At 36.3% G+C, this 27,196-nt stretch overlaps 1 protein-coding gene across 7 annotated transcripts in view; it reads left to right on the plus strand.

Annotated features, from left to right (window-relative positions):
* Positions 1-11,758: 11,758 nt before the first annotated feature.
* Positions 11,759-27,196, plus strand: part of HNMT (histamine N-methyltransferase) — a 48,576-nt gene continuing 33,138 nt past the window's right edge. For 2 of the 7 annotated variants that reach the window (XM_045367018.3, XM_074008586.1), the window contains exons 1-2: positions 11,759-11,921; positions 17,503-17,555. In XM_045367018.3, coding sequence (XP_045222953.2) covers positions 11,785-11,921; positions 17,503-17,555 — 190 coding nt within the window. In that variant the 5' untranslated portion in view covers positions 11,759-11,784. Of the gene's footprint in view, positions 11,922-14,428; positions 14,884-16,102; positions 16,190-17,502; positions 17,556-27,196 lie in introns of those variants that run through there. The other 5 variants (XM_015431912.4, XM_065525434.2, XM_074008587.1 and 2 more) reach the window with 5 other exon arrangements.

The following is a 27,196-nucleotide window of genomic DNA, read 5'->3' on the forward strand; positions in this document are numbered from 1 at the left end:
GACCCAATCTGCGTTTCACTACTGCTAGAACTGCACCAGTGGAAGTATTAATTTGGAGTAGTAGAGCAGAAAGGCTTTAAATACACTTTTGGGAACATTACGCCTCTGTTTTTAACCATAAATTTGTGTTTATTAACTGCAAATTTCACTCGATGGCACAAAATGTGTGCCAAATTGATAACTCTGAAATGTATTTTGCCAGAGATGATCTTTGAGCTACTTGAAGAGACTGACACCCCATGCATCCTGGTAGAAGAGCTACTACTTCTATTGGCATTGACTACATTTAAAAACAACTGCTTTGGGAGGCCAATGCAGCAGGATTGCTTGAGGCCAGGAGTTCAAGACCAGACTGGGCAATACAGTGAGACTTCCCAACTCTACAAAAAAAAAAAAAAAAAAACCATAGCCAGGCATGGTGGCTTGTGCCTGTAGTCCTAGCTACTTAGGAGGCTTAGGCAAGGGGATTGCTTGAGCCCAGGAGTTCAAGGCTGCAGTATGTGATGACTGTGTCACTGTACTCCAGCCTGGAGACCCTGTCTCTAAAGACAACAACAATAACAACAACAGCTCTTAGAGTCCTATGTAGGAAATAATAAAATAAACATTGAATACATATGCCTTTTGTTTTTAGCCATATTGATAAACAGACTTTAATTATTTTCTACTGCCTGAGAACATATGGGTAATTACTTTGATCCCCTTATGTTTTCCAAATTGTTAGTGCATCACAATCGTATAATCTATGCTTAGAAATGCAAAGTAGCTTTGAATTTGTATTAGGGAAGGAGGAGCACCAAAGAGTCAGAGAATGAGACACATCGAATGCCAAATGTCTTACAAATGGCATCCATAATTCCAGCCTGAAATATGAGCCGTGTCTCTGATTAACAGCTGTAAACTCAAGTAATCTTAGAATTTTAGAACTGGAAGTGAATGATGGCATCGAGTTCTCTACAATTGAAGAAATTCAAGGCAACTGAATTAAGTGCTTGCTCAAAGTCACACAGGAAGTTAGTAAGCAGAGTAACATGGAGAAACAGGAGTGGGAGTCGCCCATTAATCTATCTCCTGATCCCCTGGGAGCACAGGAGGAGAAAGGGACAGACAGCTCTGAAATTCTCACATCTGAAAAGGAATCCCATCATCATGGGACTCCTAATGACCTCCCATTATCGGGTGCCCACTGATGAGTTTCCCAAAACCCTGATAGATTCCCAAGAAATAGTTTTCAGTCAAATACCCTCATCAAATAAAGGCAGTCTTCTTAAAGAGTTCATGAGTACTAGTCCTCAATGACCTGTAGCTATCATAATAGTCACCTTTTGTTTTCACTATTTTATCTGGCATTCAGTGAGTACTTAATACATTCTTGGTATTTTGCTTTATGCTTTTTTTTTTCCTTTTTCTTTTTCCACTCTCACAACAAATTAATTTACTATAGTAGGCAGTTGTTCTGATTATTGCCTGATGCTAGATACCATTCTGGTCCTTCCCATCCTCTACTAAGTACTTCAAAAAGTTGAATCCTGCAAGTTATATCACCCATGCTTTTTTGCCAATTGGGTTTCAGCTAGTTTTAGAAAAGTGGAAAAATTGGTAGAGATGAGGGGTCAGGAAGAGGAGACACTGGGTACTTCTGCCCATGTCCTGGTGTTCCAGGCAGCATCCTCAAGAGTGCTTGTGTCCCCTCCATTGTTCTACTTCCCACTAGGCAGCTTGAGCTCCAGATAACACCTGCTCCTACAGGTGGTACAGGTGGCAAGGGCATGCTGTCCTGAGGGCTTGCTCACTTTCCTTGTTTGCTTTTCAGTTCCAACACCTTTATCATGAGCTACCCACATTAAAAATTATCTCTGGAACCCTGGACAGAGATTTTGCCATTTGCATTGAAACCTGACTAATACAGCATTACTGTGTTCATCCCATAAATGAAGGAACTGAAAGTTAAAGAAGTCAACCTCAACCAGAGAGTTTATTATATGCCAGGCATTAGGCTGAAACTTGATACGTATTATTTCTTTTAATCCTCGCAAATTTTTATGAGGTAGGAATTATTATCTCTATTTCACAGGTAAGAAAATAAAGCTCAGGGAACATTAATAACCTGCTCAATGCCATACTAGTAACTGGTAGACATAGGAACAATGATATCTCTGTCTCTAGATCATAGCAAGGGTACAACCAATTAATTAAGAGATGCTGGAAGATGGCACCTCCCCTTCCGGTGGTTCCCACATACAGTCATTAGCCACACGCTTCAGGAAGTTCATGCTAGAGACTGGAGAAAGGTAGCCTGTATGGCATTACCACAACTCAGCCAGTTTAAAAGAAGGTTCAGGTTCTCCAAAGCCACTTTGCAAATAACCACAGGGCTAAAAACGATAGTGCACTGCTAATTGTTTAACAATCTGCTCTCCAAGGAGATTTTTTTAAAAAGATCTGATTCATAGAGTTTTCCAGTCTTCATGGTGTAAATGTAACTGGGCAGCTTAACTTCAAAATGCATTTTAAACTTTTTTTTTTTTTCCTTTCTCTTGGGTTTTAAGATATAACCTTGCAGCAAACTGCAGAAGCCTTTTTCCTTAGTCTTAAAATATACTTCATGTCCCTTTTTTTCTCACCATATACTCCCCTTCACATTTATCTAAACTGGACACTAGTATCCAAGTATGTGCCTTCTTAGAAGTCCCAGGGGTTAGTCATGAGATAGACCAAGTCTGAAGACCCAGTTGCAAAATTCTAGAGACATGTCAAGGCCGCTAGTTAACAACTGGCCATTGTTGAGAACACATCTGCCAGAGATCAAGGTGGACCAGGACTCAAGATAGCCACTAGAACAAGACACACAGACACTGTACTCAGGCCAATTCTTGCCTGCATTCCTTAGTAAGTTTTCCTTCTTTAAATTCCTGCCTTCCCACAAAAAATCAAAGTGGTTGCTTTATATGGGGATCTGGCCACTTCCACTTTGCTCGTATTGGTTAACAAAGTCTCTATTTCTTTCTACCAGATATTGCTCTTGTTACTTGGACTCTGCAAGCAGTGAGCATCCAGAACTGTGTTCAGTTACATAAATACTCCCACCATGGCTCATTTCAAGCTACTCATGTGATATCAACCAGCTCACAAAGTTCCTGAAATTCTAACAATCAGCTCCACCATACCATTGGTTAAAGATCTAAAAGGCAGTCAGTATTTGTTGACTAAAATATAGACACTGCTACATACTCCCAGAAGGGTAAAGCAAATGTGACTGGCAATCCAAAAAATGTCCTATGACACAGCAATTTCACTCATGATAATAGAAATGAGTGCATATATCCACAAAAGACAGGTGCAGAAATGTTTCTGCCAGCATTGCTCCTAATAGCCCAAACTGGAAGAAAGAGTGCCAATGCCCAATTAAGTAAAAGAAAATGGTTTTAAAAATTATGGAATATTTATATAATGGAATGTGTATTGACATGAATGAACTGCCGATGCACAAAATGTGGGTGTATTTCAAACATATTATGTAGAGCTAAAGAAGGCAGACACAAAAGACTATAGTATGCATAGTACTCTGTATGACCTTTTCATATGATGGTCAAGACAAGCAAAACGTATCTGGGAAAGTTAAAGTCCAAATGGTGTTTGTCTTGGGGTGGAGAGAGTATTGTTGATTGCAGACATGAGTTAATCCTCTAGGAGACTAGAAATGTAAATATTATAGAAAGGAGACTTGATCTGGGCAATGGTTATATAGATATATACATATATGAAATTTCCTCCACCTGTACCCTTGAGATTTGTATAGTTTATCATATGAAAATTATGCTTAAAAGTTTTAAAAAGTAGTCTTTGGGCCCCGCAGGCATATGTTCTCAGATCATGCCCAAGCAAGGTGTATTAATCTGTTTTCACGCTGCTGATGAAGACATACCCAAGACTGGGAAATTTACAAAAGAAAGAGGTTTAATTTGACTCGTGGTTCCATGTGGCTGGGGAGGCCTCACAATCATGGCAGAAGGCAAAGAGGAACAAATTACATTTTACGTGGATGACAGTAGGCAGAGAGAGAACTTGTGTAGGGCAACTCCCAGTTTTAAAACCATCAGATCTAGAGAGATCCATTCACTATCATGATAAGAGCATGGGAAAGACCTGCCCCTATAATTCAGTCACCTCCCACTGGGTTCCTCCCATGACATGTGGATAGTGGGAGTTATAATCAAAGATGAGATTTGGGTGGGAACTCAGCCAAATCATATTACAAGGCATCTCAGATAAGAATGTTCTAGCCCAGGAGAATGTTCTAGTCCTGAGGTTTCATAGACTATATTTTTTGGTATATTGAGCACATACTTCTTCACCAGATGCCAGAGAAGTTTGCTTACCACAATCCCTCTATTTATAAAATTCCTTTTACATGAAGATTTTCCCTTCACCAGATCCCCACCTCCACACTACTGCTACCCCTTACAGTAGTCACTGAAGTTTGCATCATCTGTAACAACGACAGTGAGGCAAAATCTCAGTTCACGAATTGTATTATTGTAGTTTTGTTTGTTTTTTTGTTTTGATAGCTGTCCAGTTCTTGCTAATTTTTCAGGTTCTAAATACTTACTGACCTTTACCTTTGAGAGGAGATCTGGTACTTTCAAGGTGACTTAAAAATTTTTTTATTATTAAATGGAAAGTTAGTTCACAGACTCTTTTTTGTTGTGCCTTATTCTTTGTTCACATCCTAAATATTTCATATAAGCTTTATATCTCTAGAATTTCACTGATTACTCTTTATGTCTTTTAACAGGATTTGTCTGTCCATCTTCTCTCTTCCTTCTCAATTAATTATCATCCAAGTATTTCATCTGCATCACAAGATGGTTTGGTTTGTCCCTGATTGGGTATTTTGGGCCTTTCTTGTTTTAAGTTAATTAAAATGAAACTATCATAAACTCCACATTAATAAAGTGTAATTGAAACAACTAAGTTATTAATAGTAACAAGATATATGGCATTATTACCAGCTGTGTGACCTTAAGCAACTCACATTGGTAAATTTGCCTAATACCATAAAGTCAAGGGGCTTCTTACCCAGAGACCATCTTTAGGTTACCATTTATGATTTATTGACAATCTTTAGATACAGTGGCTCTACTAGCTATGAATATATATACAACTACTTTTAGTTTCACAAGCTCACAAAAACTTATCTTTTTAAAAGATGGAAGGCATTTAACGAGAACTTCAAGAAAGCTTAAAGATCATCTCACCTCTCATCTTTCCACATATTTTTTATATATGGAAAAAAAAGTTTAGAGCAGATTTACCTAGTAAGAGGCAAGGCTTGTATAGCATTCAATTTTTTTGCTTCTTATTTCCATGTTTATGAGAAACTTACCTAAGTCTCTTGCGGAATGTAAGATTCCTGATGCCTATTATATTTTACTGAAATTACCAGTCTAATCAAGCTCTAAAATTTTATGTGCTGTAATTCCAATCCTTCCTTTGAGACCACAGTTGGATCAGTCTTCCTGATAAATTTCAAATAAGCTAGCAGATCAAGTAAATCAATCAATTTGTATAAAATACTGTCTTCCTCCATTCTTGTCAAGTGAAAAGAAAATGGGATTCTTTAACCTATTTGACTAAGATATTTTAGCAATATTGCTGTTAACATATACCTACTATGTATTATGCTATTTAGATGATCGGACATAAGAATAAGAAGCTAGACCAATGAGTACGGTGTTCGGAAGACTAAAGACCAGGATGAACAGAAATATTGGAACAATGCTGTGCAGAAGAAAAAGGGTCCTGAAGCCTTTGCTATTGTTTTTTCTTCTCTTTTGTTCATTTGTTTATTTTTTGGTATACCACATACAGAGGAAGAAGAATGAACAAGGGAAAGCCTTTGTTTTTTGACCTAGCAAAGATGGTGTTCCATTAAAAGGTGATAGAAAGAACACAGAATTATTCCACTTTTTCTTTGCTCCTATCTGCTGTAACATGGAAAATAATCTTCATGTTGGAAAGACACAGAAAGGTGAGAGGTAATATGGTATAATTTTTTTAAATGAGCCTTGGAATCAAACATTAATTTGAACCCAGGCTCTTCTCTTAGGACTTATGAGGTCTTATACTATTTATCTGCTCTGAGTCTCACTTGATGGTATCAATAGTTCCATCCCCCAGAGTGTTAGAAGTATATAAGGCACTTTGACACAGTAACAGCTTAATAATTGATATGTAATAGGGGATGGATGTCCAAAATAGGTAAGAAAATAAACAAGAATTTTAAATTAGGTGATAATTTAAAGTCTAAAAAAATTACATTTCAGTGTGCTGAAAGAACTCGTAAAAGCAATACTGATGTCATTGCTGGTAACTTTTGAAAAGTCATGGCAAATGATAGATGTGCTAGATTGTTGCTTCAATTTTCCAAAAAAAAAAAAAAGGGAAAAAAAGATTTTCAAGATTCGGTAATTCCAACCAGCCAGCTAGAAGGAAATTCCAGATGCAGTATGGATTATGAAACAGATATTCTATATGCAATTTTAAAAGGAAGTTTTGATTGCTGAAACCAGCACTTAATCAAACACAAATCATGCTGAAAGCAACAAGATTTCCTCTTTTTTTTGGTCTTTTGAGGGACTGCAAGATTAATCAGAGAAATGTCGTAGCCATGATATATTTGCATCTGAAGAGGACATGTGACAAAGGTTTTATGAATCTTTAATATACTAATGTGCACTATAAATATCCAGAGGAAGCTACTCAATTCAGCACTTTTTAAATTATTTGACTGTGGAACCCTTTTTTTTTGCAGAGTAAAATCTGAAAGAAGTTGGGTTGGGTGGAACTTTGGGAAACACTAGTGTAAGCCTGGAAAATACATCTCCACTTTTTAGGTAGCTTTGGGGATATTGTGTTTATTTTCAAACATCACCATTTAAAGGAACCCAGACAAACTAGAGTATTTCCAAAGGAGGGGCCAGAGTAATGAATTACATAACGCTATATTGCAGAAGAAATAATTAGGAGCTATGAAAGAGACACTTTGGGGAGTAAGGTTGTCCTGATGGTTGATTTCAAGTTTTTTAATGGTTGTTATATGGAGAAAGAACTGAATTACTTCTGTTTAGTTTAAGCAACCAGAAATAGGAGTACTATCTAAGAATTACAGGGCAGCAAGTTTTGGCTGAATATAAAGATTTTTGTGAGAGCGCTAGTCCTGGGATTTGACAGACCTACAATTCAACACCAGTCCTGCAGTTTTTGGCTAGGTAGCTTAATCTCTCAGAAACTTGGTTTTCTCATTTGTAATAGGGGGAAGTTGATGGAGGTACTACAAAGAGTAAATCCTTGGATATACTCCAAGTAAATGTAGGATTTTACATTAAATTTTATAAGGTCCATACAATTTCTGGCACATAGTAAGTGCTCAAGAAATGGAAGTCTGGTGTTATTGGTAACATATAGAGCTACTCAATAATGAAAAGGATGGAGGACATCTGATAGCAGACAACATCTCAAGAGTGTAAATGCTCAAGCACATTCTTAATTATTTAAAAAAGAACTGAAAGTCTACTTTGGGCAACACATCAGGGAAGTAGCTGTGACTCAGTTCCTGTCTTTATGAGCTAAGTCACATGGGGACAAGCAGGGGAGTTAAGGCGAATATATTAAACAACAATAACACAAGGATGAATGCTTGCAAGAATATCAGAAATTATGAGCATGAGTGCTGAATTTTTTGAGGGAAATATGGAAGGATATATGAAAGTGGTAGCATATGAAGAATAGAAAATTTTTCAATGGATGTGGTAAGAAAGGAAGCAGCATGTTACAGAAGGAACTATTGTGAGGAGAGGCTGTAGGCAAAAAAGCATAGGAACGTATCCAGAGAAGCAGCACAATTTGAAGGGGATATAAATGCAAAATTAGAGATAAATGAGACACAATTCTGGATAATTATTGGGGGAGCTGCAGAGTGGATCTTGTACTTGACTTGGGGGTCAGTGGGGAGACTAAATATTATAAGAGAAAGAAAAGAGTGTCTATCTAAACTTACTTAAAAAAAAAAAGAAACATGAAGTTGACATGGCAATAAAATTGGTTAGGATCTGTGTGATTCCTAAAGCAGGAAACCCAATTAACAAAACAGCACAGTATAGGATAACTGGCCAGACAAATGCAGAAGGTTGAAACTGCACCCCTTCTTTACACCATATATAAAAATTAACTCAAGATGGATTAAAGACTTAAATATAAAACGCAAAACTATAGAAACCCTGGAAGACAACCTAGGCAATACCATGCAGGACATACACATGGACAAAGATTTCATGACGAAGACATCAAAAGCAAAAGTTCACAAATGAGAACTAATTACACTAAGGATCTTCTCTATAGCAAAAGAAAACTATAAACAGAATAAACAACCTACAGAATGGGAGAAAAATTTTGCAAACTATGCACTTAACAAAGGTCTAGTATCCATCATCTATAAGGAACTTATATAAATTTACAAGAAAAAAAAAACATTAAAAAGTGGATAGAGGACATGAATAGATACTTTTCAAAAGAAGACATGTATGCAGCCAACAATCATATGAATAGAAAGTTCAACATCACTTATCATTAGAGAAATGCAAATAAAAACTACAATAAGATACCACCTCACACCGGTCACAGTGGCTATTATGAAAAAGTTAAAAAATAACAGGTGCTGGCAAGGTTGTGGAGAAAAGGAAACACTTATACCCCATTGGTAGGAGTGTAAATTAGTTCAACCATTGTGGAAGACAGTGTGGCGATTCCTCAAAGACCTAAAGACAGAAATCCCATTCAACCCAGCAATCCCATTACTGGGTATATACTCAAAGGAATATAAATTGTTCTGTTATAAAGACACAAGTATGTGAAGGTTTATTGCAACACTATATGCAATAACAAATACATGGAAACAACCTAAATGCTCATCAATGACAGACTGGACAAAGAAAATGTGATATATGTATACCATGGAATACTAAGCAGCCATAAAAAAGGATGAGATCATGTCCTTTGTGGGGACATGGATGGAACTGGAGGCCATTATCCTTAGCGAACTAATGCAGGAACAGAAACCCAAATACTGCATATTCTCACTTATAAGTGGGAGCTAAATAATGAGAAAATATGGAAACATTAGATGGGAAAAACACATACTGGGCCTATTGGAGGTGGAGTGTGGGAAGAAGGAGAGAATCAGGAAAAATAACTAGTGGGTACTAGGCTTAATACCTGAGTGGTGAAATGATCTGTAAAACAAGCCCCCATGAAACATGTTTACCTATGTAACAAATCTGCACAGGTACCCTTGAACTTAAAAGTTTTTTTTTGTTTTGTTTTGTTTTGTTTTTAAATAGCACAATAAGTGAAAAATAAAGAAAATCTCAAGTAGGGTGGAAACAGTGGGAATGGAAAGGAAGTCCTCAATGGGATCCACATGAAGAACAGGCTTTGTTGGAGAATATCTGACAGCAGACAAGGGAGGTGATAGTCTCAGAAGACCAAGTTTCAGTTAAGGGAGGTCTTAGCAGCAGCTTTCCAAGAGAAAGTCATGTCAGGTGTATTCCTCAGCAGAATAGCCAACAGCAACTCTTACTGAACATTTATTCAATAGATGAATACATTATTGGCCATTTTTGGTTTGGGTTAAAATGAAACAAAAACAGATAGATGTACACATGAATGAATGAATGAATGATTTGGGTTGAGCTCTAAAGAGAAAAATGGAAGATGGTAATACAAGCAAAAGTTTGTCAGAGCCAATCTGAGGAAATGGAAGGCTGGTTGGATAGAGATGTGAGTAGAGAACTAGCAAAGACCTTATCCAAGGATGAGTGAAGGGCAGAGGAGCTAAATCAGGGCCTGACCAAATAGGGCCTGTGGCCGAACCCAGCCCTACCCACCTGTTTTGTGCAGCCCATGAGCTACCAATAACTTTTATGTTTTTAAATGGTTAAAGTAAATTCAAAGAAGGATAGTATTTCATGACATGTGAAAATGATATGAAACTCAAATTTCAACGTCCATGAATAAAGTGACGATTGTTTTTGTTATTTTATTATTATTATTATTTTTTTCTGCGGAAGGGACTGGCTTGCACTTTTTAAACATTAGTTATGTTATTCTCACTACAACCCTATGAGATAAAATTCGTTGTTCCCATTTTACTAATGAGCAAACTGCAGCTTATATTTCAGCCAAAGTCACATAGTTCATTAAGGACAGAGTCATCCCTGGCAATCTGCCTATCCAGATGTTCCATTTTCCCCTAGGGTAAAAGCACTGGCTCTAAGAATAGTGAGAACAAAACATACTTATAAAAGAGAGTTGGGGGAGGGGGTTGGGGGCTGGGCATGGTGGCTCATGCCTGTAATCCCAGCACTTTGGGAGGCCAAGGTGGGTGGATCACTTGAGGTCAAGAGTTCAACCCCAGCCTGACCAACATGGTGAAACCCCATCTCTACTAAAAATATAAAAATTAGCCAGGCGTGGTGGCGGGTGCCTGTAATCCCAGTTATTCGGGAGGCTGAGACAGGAGAATCACTTCAGCCCAGGAGGCAGAGGTTGCAGTCAGCGGAGATCGCACCATGGCACTCCAGGTTGGGCGACAGAGCGAGACTCTGTCTCAAAAAACAAAAACAAACAAACAAAAAACAAAGGGGGTTGGGGAGTGTTTTGAATGCTTAGAGGGCAGTTTGGGAACTCAATTAGAAGGGGACGGTTTAAGCAGACATATTTCTAAGAGACTTATAATGAGTTAACTCATTTGATCCTCACAACTCCTCCATGAGTTGGATGCTATTATTAAAAACTCAGTATTAGATAAAGAATTAGATACCTTCTTAAAGACCACTTCCCAGGAGAAAGACTGTGTGTGAGTACTCTGAAGCTTTGGGTCTTCTGGTGGGTGACACCACTGGGTTTCCAAAGGCTCAACCAGCCAAGCGAACTGTCTTTGACCTCGTCGTGTTCAAAGTGCTTAGGGAAGGATTCTACGGACTGGGCTTTTACCCTGGTGTCCTGCATTCTTGCTCCAAGACTTCTCTCACCACTCTCAATCCCCTAAATGCAGCTTCTGACAGCTTCTAGCTACGAGTTCTTGGGCTCCTCCTTGGTGACTTCTTCTTAAGATAATTTGAGTTACCACAAATCAGCATTTGAAGAAATGCAACAGATAAGTTGAAAATTCAAGTGCTGAGGGATGTAAAGGCCAAAACAATCCTGTAGAAAGCCCAGAGGCAGATGACAGTCTTTCATCAAAGATTTCACTGCTGTAGATTTCTGAGAGTGCTGTGTAGCTGTCCTTTTCATCCTGCATTTGCCACTTTGAACAGTCACTTTCCCACTTGGAACTTACTTGTGGCTCTGCTGGCAAAACAGGAAGTGATTTAAATACAGTCTGTTTTTATGACCTTTCAACATCAGGAGTTTGAAAAGTTTTAGCAGTGTATTTACAGCCTTGCTTTAGTACTTCTATTTCTTATAAAACAACCGTGTAGGGGTTAAAGTATCAGTGCAAAGTGCTGTTCAAATATTGAGTCAGTAATGAGCTCTGCACGCCAGCCTTTGGTGCATGTTAAATTCAAAACAAGCTTAGCGTTTTTGTTTTTTTTTTTTTTTTTTTTTTTTTTTTTTTTTTTTGGATAGAAACTGGTGGGGGTGGGGAAAGAATGAGGGAACTGGGAAGAGAAGGAGGGGAAGTTAAACCTTGCTTCCCACTCTGTCTTTCTCAGAAAACCAAACATGGCATCTTCCATGAGGAGCTTGTTTTCTGACCACGGGAGATATGTTGAATCTTTCCGGAGGTTTCTCAGCCATTCCACGGAACACCAGTGCATGCAGGAATTCATGGACAAGAAGCTGCCAGGCATAATAGCAAGGTAACAAAAGGGACGTTGTTGTCAAAGGGACAAGCCTGAGACTCGCTGTGCGTCAGTGATAGATGGGTCTAGCTCAGCCTCGCAGGCTGGGCACGGGGATAAGGGCGAGTTACTGATAGCAACTCCCCCTCGTCCCCCTCCTCGCTGCCCTGCCCTGCCTTTCTCCTGCAGTGCTTTGGTTCTACGTTTGCTTTAAACACTTAAAGCCTCCCTTTTGTGCTGTATTTCCAGCTGCATACAGATAAGCGTTAACCATTTGAAGGCACAAATCCATGTTCATTTGGAAAAAGATAAGATGCTAATCTTCGAACTCAGACTTTTCAGCCCTCCTCCAAATTTTACATCCCCGAAAAGGCCCAAAGGGAGTCTGGTATACTTTTCATTAGAATCAAATATAAATAATTGCCAAAGTAAGATTTGCCCTGAGGACTGAGTCCCTCAGTTCTCATAATATCCATTTAAATTCATTTTCCTTATCCATTGTTATAGTTATCACTCTCTTCCCCAAAATTGTCTTTTTCTTTCAACTTAATATTAGCAACGTGTTCCTTAAAAAAAGAACCATTTTCCCATTATCAGTGAAACTCACTGGTTCCTATCCTTCTTGCAGAGTTCTTTTTTGGGGTGATTAATGTATTCAATTTGTGTCAGAGCTGATAAGCATTATGAGAGTAACAGATTCCACATGCTAAAGATAATCAAATCACCTATCTAGGGGTGATTTGCTGTAACTCACTCTGCTTCAGGAAATAATAATGGAAAACTGGGAAGAAATGACTATGGATCCAATTTGCAAACAGCAAAGGAAAGTGGTATTTTATCTTTTGCTAAATTTCTCTATTATAGGCCTGAAATTCTTTCACCAGGGCAGTACCTACGTCTGACCAGAGCAGGCATTATTAGATGTATATAAAATTTTATTTCCCTTTCTATTTAACATGATTCAGATTTTAAATGTTAGCTTTAAAAAAATAGGATACTATATATTAAAAATTAATATATAATAGGATAAGGATGCCAAACATCAAAGCAGATGGCAAATACAGATAACTTCTTATCTAGGAACTAATTATAGTTAACCTCTTTGGGTTTCCTTGCTCACTTCTAAAGTTAAAGGTAATGAGCTAATTTCTCAATTCTTTTCCAGTACCAAAAGTATTGCTCATGTCTGTAGCTTACCAGATCCTTGGTTTTCTTCAGCCATACAGAGTTTGGTTTGAAGAGGTGCTGTGGATGGAGATAACGTAATAAATGATGAATGACCCCTTCCTTATCTTCAAAGTTTAAATCTAACTGGAAATATTATAAAATCTGTGAAAGACTAAAGAATTTTTAAGGGCACACTGTCTTTTAACAATAGTATATAGTTAGGAATGATCAGACTCAGTGTCATTTATTTAAAAAGTAATTTTTTCCTGAAGGTAGTGTTTGAAATAAGATTTAGCTGAAGAACCTTTAAAATTGTTGCTTAAAGTTGTCTATGAGTTATGAAGTACCAAAACGTGATTAGGATACGCTTTGTGTATGTTAGGGCAGGGTTTGTTGAGTTGGTGGCTCACTGTGCTAATTGAGTATGGAGTGAGCCTATTAAATTTTTATTAAAGCAAGACGTGCTCATATTTTAAAACATCAAATGGTTCTAAAAACAATCAAATGGTTCTAAAGTGGGTGGGGCCTATAACAAATCCCACCCACTCCATTCTTGATTCTCACTCTCCAGAAGCAACCACTTTCAGCACTTTGAAATCTTTTAGTTATTTATGGAATTTTCTTTCATAATTCAAAATAACATGTTATTTTTCTATTTCTTCATTTTGCTGTACTAAACTAGCTAATTAGCATGCGTATTTCCCACCCTTTCATGTCACTATATTTAGTCAAAATTTTGGTTAAATTATTTGAGTGTTTATGTTATTTTGCCTATGTACATATTATTAATAATTAAGCAATATATTATACTATGCTTACATTTCCTTTTATGTACAACTTTTTGTTTTCCCTAGAGTTGACTATTGCCTTAATTTTGGTTTCTTTTCTTAGTTCTCTATGTACCTATTACTACCTTGATTCCGAAGCAGATATACTAATCTCATCTCAATATATGCAAATATATCAAGGAATCTGTTTATTTTACCCCAAGGGAACAACTTTTCTGAAGCCTTCTGTTCTTTTTTTCGGTTTAGGAAGATCTGCTTTGGCCTGCTATACAACTATTAAGGAGGGGGGTTATTTCACTTTCTGAGAATCATTTTCTTTCTGAAGTATTTGGTTTCCTGATTCTGTATCTCATGCCTTTCTTTTCTTTGTTTCCTCAGTCCTTTGTTTCCTGAACTAATTCTTTAAAAGCTTTAAGAGTGAATGAGAGGTAAACTTTTTGAGATTTTGGATGTTTAAAAATCCCTTGGTTCTATGTTCATCGGAGTTAGACAGTTTGACTGAATATAGAACTGTATACTGAAAATGGTTTTGTATCATACATCTAAAGGTACTTTTACATTGTCTTTTAGATACCAGAATTACTGTTAACAAATAAAATACTGGCCAGGTGTGTTGGTTCGTGCCTGTAATCTCAGCACTTTGGGAGACTGAGGCAGGAAGATTACTTGAGCCCAGGAGTTTGAGACAAGCCTGGGCAACACAGCAAGATCCCATCTCTACAGAAAAAGTAAAAAAAATTAGCTGAACAAGGTGGCGTGCACCTGTAGCACTGGCTACTCCAGAAGCTGAAGTGGGAAGATTGCTTAAATCTGGGAGATCAAGGCTTCAGTGAGACATGATTGCGACACTGCACTCAGTCGAGATGACAGAGTGAGACCCTGTCTCACACAAGAGAAAAAAAGAAATCAAATGCTACTCAAAATTCTCATCCTTGGGTTGTGGAATAACTTCACATTATGTGTTTTGTTTTCCCTATTTTGAACTTTTTAGAATCTTATCTCTAGTACTCTGAAATTTTAAAATAGTGAGTTGTGAAATGGTTCCTTTTCACCCATTTTGTGGGTACTCCCTGGGCTATTTCGGTTGAGATTCAGAACCTTCAGTTATGAGGAACTTTGGTAATCATTCCTCCCCTCTGTTTTCTTTTTCTGAAACTTTTACTCATCAAATACCTCCTGGATTGATTACCTAATTTTCTTGTATTTCCAGTTTGCTATGACTTTCTCTTTCAGCCCATCTATTAATTTTTTACTATTATATTTTTAATTTCCAAGAATGTTTTCTATAGCATTCTTTTCATCATTCTCAGACGTAATACCTTCTTATTCATTACAAAATGTTCCTCTGCTCTCTCTGCCTCTTTCAGTCTCTGTTTCTTATGTTTGACAGCTCCCCAACTGCCTAATGAGCCTTGGTTTTCTGTTCAATCAAATAATGACGCACTAAAAGGTAGTCATATTCTCTTTGTGTAAGTCAGGGCAGGGTTTGTTGAGTGAGTAGCTCACTGAGTAATTGTGGACTCAGCTCTTTCCTGGGTGATCCTCAGATATAAAATCATGTTAACTTTATTACTGAGATGATTTGTTTCCCTATAGAGGAATTCTTCAATCCCCTATTTGGGGGTAGATGGTGGGGCAGAGCTTGAGGGCAGGAAAAATTATAGTATATAACTATAAATAGTAAACTTGGTTATTGGTGCTGCATATAAAACTTTTAAATCCTTGGCTAGAAAATAGTAAGTTTTCAATAATTATTTGATGTCATTATAATATGTGAAATGGGATGAATAATAGTATCTAACTCATAGAGGAATTTTAAGGATTCAAAGAGGTGATTCACATAAGTCACTTACATGTGCCTAGAATCATAATAATTTCTAATATATGTGGAGTGCTTGTCATGTGCAGTTACATTTCTAAGAACTTTACATGAATTAAATAATTGAATCCTCACAATTTCTCCATGAATTAGAAACAGTTACTAATAATCCTACAAGAGAGGTGATATTATTATCTTATTTCACAGAGATGTCAAATAACTTGCTCAAGGTAACATATCAGTAACCTGGGATTTCAACTTGGGTCCTCTGCTTCATAGCCTCCCTATGCTGTCATAGATGTAAGCATTTTAAAGAATGAACAAAAGGTTAAGATAGAAATGGATGTGTTAGGATGCAGGATTATGAACTGGAGGATAATTAGAACTGAAAAAGGCAACTCATTTATAGGTGTTCTTGATCCTAGACTTTGCAAGATTCCTTTAGAACCTTACTTCAACCTTTGTTCCCATCCTGTGACTGTGCAAGCTTTTGCAATGAAGAGAAAACACAGGTTTGTTTACCACCCCACAGTCCAAAGAAACAAACACCATCCTTTTCCCTTCATGGTTCCCCTGTAGCAGTCATCTCTTTTCCTTCTCTCTTTCATCCTTTTTCAACAGACTCCAGATCTGCTTCCTCATTTTTGAGCTCACTTTTAATCCCATTGCCATCTGACTGCAGTCTTCAGTCTTCTTTTAAAACTGCTATTATTAAAGACACTTATATTGCCAAATTTGGTATAGATTTTTCCTTTTTTAAGTAGTACACTCTGCTGCTTTTGCCACGACTAAGGGCTTTCTCTGCCTCCAGTTACTCTAGTACTTCTCTGTGCTTTCTTTTCTTCTCTGTCTTCTTTGTGTATTCTTCACAATCCAGTTATCTTTAGAAGTTGGTATTGCATCACCATCCACTACTACTCTAACTCTGCAATATCTTTGGGTGATGGAATCTACTCTTCTAGCATTGACCATTACTTTATGATGATGATTCTCCAGAATACATCACTGACCCTGATTTCTCTTCTCCCAGCTTAAATCTTGCAAATTCAAATGTTTGCCGAATTCGTATTTATTTTTTTAAAAAGCCCTGACAAAACATAAGTTTGCTGCCAAACTATATTTCTCAGCTTCCTTTTTGGCATCACCCTCTGCCCAGTCATCCAAGCCTGAAACAGGGAAGTCATTGCACGCTCATATTTTTTTTTTCTTACGTCTTCACATCAATCTAACAGCAAGTTCTACTGGCTTATTTCCCAATCTATCTACTTCATTCTATTTCTAGTATCTGAGTCATAATTCAGGGCTTTATTATCTCACATTTCATTTTGAGAGCAAAGTGATATCTGTTTTTTTAATGCCTAGGATAGAATACACATAATACATGTTTAATAAACATTTGTTCATTAAAAGGAAGGTTAAAAAAAAGGGGGTGGGGGAGGAAAGAAGGCAGACATTATAGATAGTGGGAACCACCTGAGCCTTTTCGCTATCTACGATGGGTGGCTTATTATATTACCAGACTCAAAACTCCACTTTTTCTATTCTTGTTCTCCAAACAATATTCAAACAAATGGCATTTTCTACCTCTGAGATGTAATTACTGCCATTTCCAAGTCTCCCAGTTCAAGATTGTTAATGAATATAACCTGTATTTTGAAATATACTCTAAAGATGGCAATGTAACTGGTATAATTGGGAACTTTCATGTTGGCCTAGTTTTCATTCATTGTATTTTTAGCCTGTTCTCTTCAACACTAGACTAGATAATCAGATTTCACAAAGCACCTAACACATTTTTCTAAAACTACATAATTTTTTCTTTCAGGATTGGAGACACAAAATCAGAAATTAAGATTCTAAGCATAGGCGGAGGTGCAGGTATGAATAATATATTTTTAAAGTTTATATTTCACTTCAAACATTATGCTGTGTGATGACAATATTGTTCATTTTTTAAGGAAGGTTTCTTTTTCTTTTTTTTTCTTTTTGCTGTTGGAAGAAATCAGCTTATTAAAACTAGCAATATTACTTCAACTAACATTAATGCCCCCAGAGATTTATAGGGTATAGGATACTAGCCTTCATTACTATCTCTATTGTGAAAAAGGGATGTGACTTATTCTTTTGATAAATGAAAAATCAAATAGGATAACTTTAAGGATAACTCTTATCCAAAATGATTAAAATACTCGCAGGAAAGGAAAATCTCATAAGAAGCTTCTTAAGCTTCTGCCACTTAAAGCCTTGTTCATGGACTGGTTACTGCTTTTCAAACTGTTATTTGTCCATGTGAAGATTAGAAATATGCACTGGAATATAAACTGGAATATAAACTGATGCATAGCTTTTTTCATTGAGAAAGTCTCACCAAGGGGAAAAATTGTGCTCAACGACAGAGTTAATTTATACTCTTGTGGACACATTCTTTGAGTGCCATGGGCCTAATCTGTTCCCTTCCTCTTAGTTCTAAAACTGAATGCTTAGAATTACCTCTAGCATTCAGAACACTCCTAAGCACCCGCCGGTTTTTTTTTTAACGGAGTCTCACTCTGTCGCCCAGCCTGGAGTGTGCAGTTGTGCAATCTTGGCTCACTGCAACCTCCACCTCCCGGGTTCAAGCAATTGTCTTGTCTCAGCATCCTGAGTAGCTGGGATTATAGGCGCCAACCACCGCACCTGGCTAAATTTTGTATTTTTAATAGAGACGGGGTTTCACAATCTTGGCCAGGCTGGTCTTGAACTCCTGACCTCATAATCCACTCACTTTGGCCTCCCAAAGTGCTGGGATTATAGGCGTGAGCCACCACACCCAGCCCTAAGCACCCTTTTACAGGCATTTTATAGTCTCATTACTTTTAGATCCAGCGTTTTCATTCTAGGGGAAAATTGAAAGTCTGGAAAGGTAGATGAACACAGGTAACTCAGCCTCCAATGAACTGTATGATCTTGGCTGAAACATCAGTAAAATGAGAACAATGAATTTTATCTTATAAGGTTGTAGTGAGAGTGATATAGGTAGCATTTACAAAGTGCTTAGGACATCTTATTGCTTCTGGAGGGTGAAGGCTATTCTCTTCTGCAAAAGTGAAATAAGTTTCATCTCAAGACTTTTCCTCATATCAACTCCTGAACAGTGTTTGCTTCATTTTTAAGTTGCTACTCATCTGGAAGTTTGGGTTAATGCATTAATGTATCAAATATATAGATATATTATTGATATATTTATCTTTAGTTATTTTATTTTGCCTGAGTGATAGTTCAATAATGGTTACAATTTAATATCAAGTGGACCCTATTGCCACTTGTAACTTAATGCCAAGTGGTAATCCCTTGAACCTCTTAAGTATAAGTGTTCTAGTGCCCCATGAATGAGTTGAATTGTGGCTCATATTAACACAAAGATAACTAAGAGCTCTCTAATGAAATGAGATCACTGATTTTTTGTTTTTTTGTTTGTTTGTTTTTTGAGATGGAATCTCACTCTGTTGCCCAGGCTAGAGTGCAGTGGCATGATCTTGGCTCACTGCAACCTCTGACTCCCGGGTTCAAGCAATTCTCCCTGCCTCAGCCTCCCAAGTAGCTGGGATTATAGGAACCTGCCACCACACCAGGCTAATTTTTGTATTTTTTAGTAGAGATGGGGTTTCACCATGTTGGCCAGGCTGGTCTTGAACTCCTGACCTTGAGTGATTTGCCTGCCTCGGCCTCCCAAAGTGCTGAGATTGCAGGCATAAGCCACCATGCCTGACAGAGATCACAGATTTGTAATGTCATTATTTGTTAATTTTTCTTGAAATACACTGTGATATAGTGTAATAAGAACTAATCCTTCAAATCATTTTACTTTATTATCATCTTTCACCAAGAAAATAGAAACCAACAAAGACAGACAATGAAGGGGATTGTCATGAACAATACCATGGAGGGTATTTAAGCTTAAATACTTTGTTATTGGTTATGGATACTTTAAGTCCCCAAAATTATAATACTTATGAATTGTCTAAAGAATGTCTTATTAATTCACTTAACCAAGACAGTTATTTCCTGTGTGTTTTGGATATGAGTTTCAGGTAACCAACAGGCAATGAGACTATCATTTCATAGTGTCACTTGTGCTTGGACAAGAAGAGAAGCCCTACAAGAAAAAGTAATTAAAAACAATCTCTATCATGGCCAAGTTAATTGACCTTTTAATATAAAGTTAATTGAATTTCTAATGCAAATTTATCCAGATGCTTATAAGCTATCTAGAGAAAAGAACATTTGGCCTGCACGGTGAGTCCTTACATAAAGGTGCACATAGAAGCTGATAGAGAGAACTTAACAAAATAAAGGGAGCAACTTTTGGAGTTCTTCTGACTGAGCCCTACTAACGTATTAATAACAAGCTCTGCCTTGGGGAGAATGTGGGTGCCCTTTAAGGTCACTTTTCATAAGAAATCAATCAGAAATGTAAGAAAAACTCCAAGAAAAATTCAAGTTATATATACTTAGCTTTCACTACCCAACTAAGTTATATGAAATCAAAAGCAATGCATTTAAAATCCCTAGGTCTAGGTGTCTGTTGCTTGAAAAACCAGTGTTTTGAGAGGAGAGGACACTCTACTTCAGTTAGTTTGAGTGCTCATGTAGCAACTGAGAGATGGTTATCTAATCACCTATTATTGGCCTGACTGCAAGCATCAGGCAGAACAATGCGTTACTATACAGCAAGGAACATTGTATCCTTGCCTTAGAGAAATGATCTCCCCACATACTTTATGATCTACAGGGTGCCTGAAAGTTTTGTATTGTCCCATGGCTTGAGTATCCTTCCAAATCATTCATTAAACTCCAGTGCCTAGCAAATGAAGCCGTTGATCCTGTTCAGTCCTTTGTGCTCAGCTCCTGTAATGCATCTCATAGGGTCCCATTTCTGTCTTAGTTTACAGGTTTTACTACCTCAATTTTCTTTCCTTGTTTGCACAGATAGGTAGGCACATGGCTTTGGTGCAAATATTCTCTAAGCATTCATAATGGTGCTACCACTTCTCCCACCGTGCTTCAAAAACACACAAAAGCAAACCAGCTAAAAGCCTTCCTAGATGAAATTGCTACTTTTATACCACTTAATTATCATGTTTTGAGGTGAGGGGGTCTATTTGATTTTTTTCAGAAACATGAACAGGGAGGGATGCACATATGCCCTATCGATTAACTTCTCTTGAGTCTGGTGTTTGTGTGGAAAGAGTTTTCATAGTTTAAGAGAGAATGTAAGGTTTTTGCAAAAGCTGCTTGGCACTTCAGTTTAGAAGCCAAGCAATTATTAGGGCTCTGAGAAATTCAAAAGAAAGGAAATAAATGGCAAACTCTTTGAGTCATCTTCCATATCAATAAAATATAACTGATAAATAACACTGTTATCCATAGATTTTGCATTCTAATGTTAGGAAAATGTATGAAATAAATATTATATGAACCCAATAGGAATAAAGAGAGGAAAACAAACCATGAACAGAAAAACAGACCATGTAACTTTTACAGAGAACAAACTGGGAAGTGTAAAGTTATGCATGTATGTTCATGTATATGAGCTTGTGTGCTTTAATGAGACACAATGAGTGGCCAGAATTGCTTTATTCAGGGTCTTGAAGTATTCATGTTGTTAATTTCTGCAATTGTTTTTAGGTTTTGAGAGTAATGCATATATTCTAAATCTCATAGAACATACTTTTGGGTCCATCAGCATTGGTGGTCCCATAAATAAAACCACTCAATGGGTGTTCATTATATTCAACTTGTAATGAGTGTTGCCTTCATGCTAGATGGTACATGGGAAAAAAAAAAAACTCATATTCTTTTTGGTAAGAGAGAATTAGCATTCTTTAGCATTAATTTACAGTGCATATATTTATACCTGAAACAATGTTCCGGAAAGCAGTCATGGCCAATGTGTTCTCCTTGCTCTGGGCTCTGCTGAAAGGATAATCGTTTTATCTTTCTCACTATTTGGTTCTTATGTTCAAATGCCAGAAAATTTTTTAAGAGAAAGAACTACAACTCAAATAATCACATTTAATCCAGCTTCCTGCTTCTATTTTCATTAACCTATTGTATACTAACTCAGCCACTATATCATTGCTATACCAATAATTGTATTTACATTTATAATTTTTTAATCCACCCAAGCAACTCACATATGAAATACAGGTGTTATCAACCCTCATAATATTTTTTGTCATAATTTTTCTGACATATGTTGAGAGCAGTTTGATGGTTCTCTTGTTCTGCAGCATATAGACACCAGCATTTCTACAGACGTTAAAACCTAAAAGAAACTTAAGACACCATCAACACTCTCACTTCACAAATAAGAAACCTGGGGACCAACAAGGCAGAACAAAACCCAGATCTCTTGACTTTAGTGCAGTCCAACAAATTGCACTAAACAGATTTAATAATTAATTCTTAACTTGCTAAGGGAGAAAGTGTCTGAGACAGCTCTCTATCAATTTAGAGGTTTATTTTACCAAGATTGAGGATGCAACTGAGAAAAAGAGACACAGGTTGCAGTAGCATCTGTGATCTGTGCTTTTTCCAAAGAGGTGTTTGAGGGCTTCAGTATTTAAAGGGGGAAAAGAAGCAGGAGAAAAGGAGGAAAGAAAGTAATAGGGAGGGTAGGTAGTGAGGTAAGTGGTCACTTTCTTGTGAGGGTTTGATTAGTACTCACTGAATCCACAAATTATATGTAAAAGGAGGGGGGCCACCTGGAGAAACAGTGGCCTTCTATCATTGCACCTATCTGTTTACATACAAAAGGGAAGGCAGATTTTGTGTGACCCAGTTCTCAAGTGTAACTCTTCCTTTTAACATAGTGAGTTTGGAGTCCCAAGATTTTATTTTCCTTTCACAAGAGAAATTAGGTATTTAGCAATGACTAGCTATTTGACAATCTAACCTTATCAGATTATTAATCTTGTCTCCTTTCATAAATGACATGTAAGGTAACACAGAAGCTTAATACTTTAAGCTGATTGGACAACAATAGAATGAATGTAATTCAAGTAGGAACTGGAAGATCCAGTGCGTCAGGTTTAGAAACTAGGAGGTGGCAGGAAGCAAAGGTTAATACTTACCAGTGATCCATAGTAAGCCAACAGTACAGATCAACAAATTTAAAATGTGTGAGAAAATGTAGGGAACTGAGGTATTTTTTGCTTGGAAAAAAGAATTTGATTGTGCTTATTGCCATTTTTGTATATTTTCTGATGGGCAAACAATAGAATTATTTGCCCTCAAAGGGCCAATGGTTGAAAGCTTCAGAGACTGATTTCTTGGCTCAGTGTAAGAGCATGTTGGCCGGGCCTGGTGGCTCACGCCTTTAATCCCAGCACTTTGGGAGGCCGAGGTAGGCGGATCACCTGCTAGGTCAGGAGTTCGAGACTAGCCTGGCCAATATAGTGAAACCCCGGCTCTTCTATAAATACAAAAATCAGTTGGGCGTGGCGGCACACCCCTGTAATCCCAGCTACTTGGGAGGCTGAGGCAGGAGAATTGCTTGAACCCGGGAGGAGGAGGTTGCAGTGAGCCGAGATCAGGCCATTGCCCTCCAGCATGGGCGACAGAGCAAGACTCCATCTAAAAAAAAAAAAGGAAAGAAAAAGAGCATGTTAATGATGAAACCTGTCCATAAATAGAAAATAACTTCCACTCCTTGGGAGATAAAAAGTTATCTGTCATTCTAGTGGTGTCAGCATAGGTTGGAGAAATACTTTACAGATATGTTATGGAAGGGACTCAGGCGCTGATTTCTTGTGTGTTTGGGCCATTAAATGTGCTTTGAGTCTTGAAATCTTCTTTATGAGTCACCTTCTAGAGAAGAGGTAGGAATTTTTTTCAGAGTAGTGTGGCTATTACCATGTTTGTTGTATTGAGGAAGTGGTATTCTAGTGGGGTTTCTAGACCTGCAGACAACTTTGGGAATGGATTTTAATTGCTTATAATGAAAAATAAGTAAAAACTAATGTACTTATACACAGCATCATAGCAGTTACTCCTTTATCAGAAGGTTATATATTATAATCATAAACTAATCTACAAGATTTAGAACTACTTTAGATAAATGCAGTTATAGTTTGGGGCATCATTTTATTAAAGGCATTTATTAAATATATAATTAAAAATAAAATATTCTTCATAAACAATTTTACCAAAATTGTTTACCCCATTGTATTGTATTTAAACTTTCAGTGAACATTGAGGTATTGTTAAAGACAGATGAGTTACAGATTTGAGAGAATGGAACATAGTGTTAGAACACCAGAGTGATTGTCATTAGAAGTAGAGCAAACAAGATTGTTTTGGCTAATTCAATAAGGTTTGAAACAGCATAACAAGGGATAATGAACCAAGTGAGGACAAAACTATCATTGCAGATTAAATGACTGTATACTTACAAAAGCAAATAAACTTAGTTCTAAAGCCTTAGAATTAATAAGAATGCAGCAATGGGCTTATACAGGTGACAAAGAAAAAAAGCAATATGGTAGGTTCTCATTTTGTTTTGTTTTTGTTAATGTTAGAGTGTTTTCCATTCCCAATTTTGATTATTTACAATCTACATAAAAGTCCATGGCATGTGTTTATCTGTAATTTTGCTGAAGGACAAATTTGTATCTTGCCAGTTTTTGTGCAATTTTGGTCTGCGGTGTCTTAATTAGTGAGTAAGTTTCCTCTTGACAGTCACACTGAATAAAACTTTGCAATTTAATATACACAGTCATGTAACTCTGGTATAGGCGACCTGTTGTTATCTTCATTTTATAGATGGTGAACCTAATAATATATGCCTGAAGGGAATTGGGGAGGTTACAGGGCTTGAGATCAATTCCCTGGGTCTCCTTCAGCTTGATCTCTTTTAACAATAACAATCTAAGTAAAATAATGAAAAAATATTTGGTTAATTAGCTAATAATATATTTATTCAAAATATTAAAAAAGGAAAGTTCAAATGTTTACTAAGAATAATTCAAGAAGACTTAAAAATCAATAATATATAATACTGATGAGGTTACAATGATATGGAAGCTTTCATGTGCAAAAGGTAAGGGTATGAAATTAAAATTTCCCTGAAAGTAATTTGGCATTCTATGGCAAGAACAGTTCTGATTTTCATCTAATATGTCCTGGCCTGGCCCTGCTGGTTGTTAAAAATATTGAAATTCTTGATAAACAGCTACTTTTCTTCCATATTACCGCAGTCCCAGATATTGCTTCAGTGCTTTCTCCTGGACATCCTGACTTGCCTCCCCACCCCCCATCTCCAGAGCTCCAGCAACTGGCCTGACTTTGCCAGTCCAGGAGGGCTGCTAGGACTGTGCTACAGTTTTTCAGCCTGCATCCTTTCTGAGCACCTGCCACCGTTGTACTTGGGCTTTTTGTTGTTGTTGTTGTTGTTGTTGTTTATCACTGTTTTTAAAAATATCATCACAGATCAAGAGTCTTATTCCAATCATTAATTTCCATTATGCGGATTAACTTTAAAAAATTAATATTTTTGCAAAAAAATTTATGGCTGATTTTCAGTCTCCTCACAATAGCAAAACATCTAAAAGTATATATGAGACTGACGACAGTCAATTTTAAGTATATTTACATGTGTTTATATTAACTATACTATAGTTATATGTGTCTATATTACCTATACTATACTATTTATAATATAATTATATAATATAGCATTATATAATTATAATTATATAATGTCATTATATTTATATAAATATAAATAGCATTATATAATTATTATATAATATATAATATAGTATTTTATAGTATAATTATATTATATAGCATATATAGTATATATTACATATAATACTATACATACTATTTTATATAGTATAACTATATTATATATAATATAGTATATATAGTATATAATATATACTATAGTTATAACTATAGTATATAGTATATATTATACATAATACCATATATAATAAATAGTATATATAATATATACTATATAGTATATAATATTATACTATATAGTATATAATATTATATATAATACTATATATTATATAATATAGTATTATATACTATACTATATTGTATTATACATACTATTATATAATATAGTATATAATATATAATAGTATTATATAATACTTTATGATTATGTAATATAATTATATAATATATAATATAGTCTTATATAATATATAGTATAAAGTATACTCCATATTACATAATAGGTAATATACACAAAATAGGTGATCTATTATATTATATATAAGTAATATATTATATAATTGGTAATACATTATATAATATACTTATATCGTATACTGCATAAGCATACTATATTATATAATATAGTATATTGTATAATATATAGTATAGTTTATATATGTTATGTAGTATAGTTAGTATATATTATGTGTTATATATAGTATATAATATATAAAGTATAGTTTATGTATATATAAGACAAATTAAATGTAAAATTATATTTTCACATATAAACATATATCCATATATATTTCCATGTATAAAGTATATATAAATACAAATATAAATGTATTTTACATAAATGTATACTTTTATTTATATTATATATGAAAGGTTAATGATTAAATGAATTATTTCACATGTCCATTTAAGGCCTTAGTATAGCCACTACAAATAACACATTAAAATAAATTTTGATATATTCATAGTTTAACACTCAAGAGAGAGGCAAAATAATTTATATACATCATAATAATCTCACCTAGATAGACTAAGAAAAACCTTGATTTGATCAATGGAGAAAAATAAAAGTTTAGGGAGCAATGAGATGTTTCTTTTCTACTTTTTTACCTTTTTTTATGTCCCGAGTTTTCTGCATTATTAATTTTTAGCCAGAGAGAGAAAAAAACAAAACTATAGTTTTATATACGAGAGATGATGGTAGGGACTAGACCCCCTGACCTCCCCTTCATCTTCAGCTAATTAGCTGAAGCCCAAAGCACTGCTCCAATAAGTGTGTTTTCCTGACAGCTTTTCTTCAGAAGATTTTGATTCACCTGTAACGGGTTTTTTTTGTTTTTTTTTTGTTTTTGTTTTTGTTTTGTGACGTAGTCTACCTCTGTCACCCAGGTTGGAGTGCGGTGGCGCGATCTGGGCTTACGGCAAGCTCCGCCTCCCAGGTTCACGCCATTCTCCTGCCTCAGCCTCCCCAGTAGCTGGGACTACAGGCGCCCGCCACCAGGCCCGGCTAATTTTAAATATTTTTTGGTAGAGACGGGGTTTCACCGTGTTAGCCAGGATGGTCTCGATCTCCTGACCTCATGATCCTCCCACCTCGGCCTCCCAAAGTGCTGAGTTTACAGGCGTGAGCCACCGCGCCCGGCCCTGTAAAGGTTTTATACCTGTGCGAATACTTAAAGAGCTATCTCAGCTATGTTGTAGATTAGCAGAGCTTTTCTTCAGAGCAGGTAGATTGTCAGTGCCTAGAACCGAGTATTCTTCAGCTCTGAGGATGGTGAGGATGA

The sequence above is a fragment of the Macaca fascicularis genome, chromosome 12, assembly GCF_037993035.2.
Source record: "Macaca fascicularis isolate 582-1 chromosome 12, T2T-MFA8v1.1".
Lineage (NCBI taxonomy): Eukaryota > Metazoa > Chordata > Mammalia > Primates > Cercopithecidae > Macaca > Macaca fascicularis.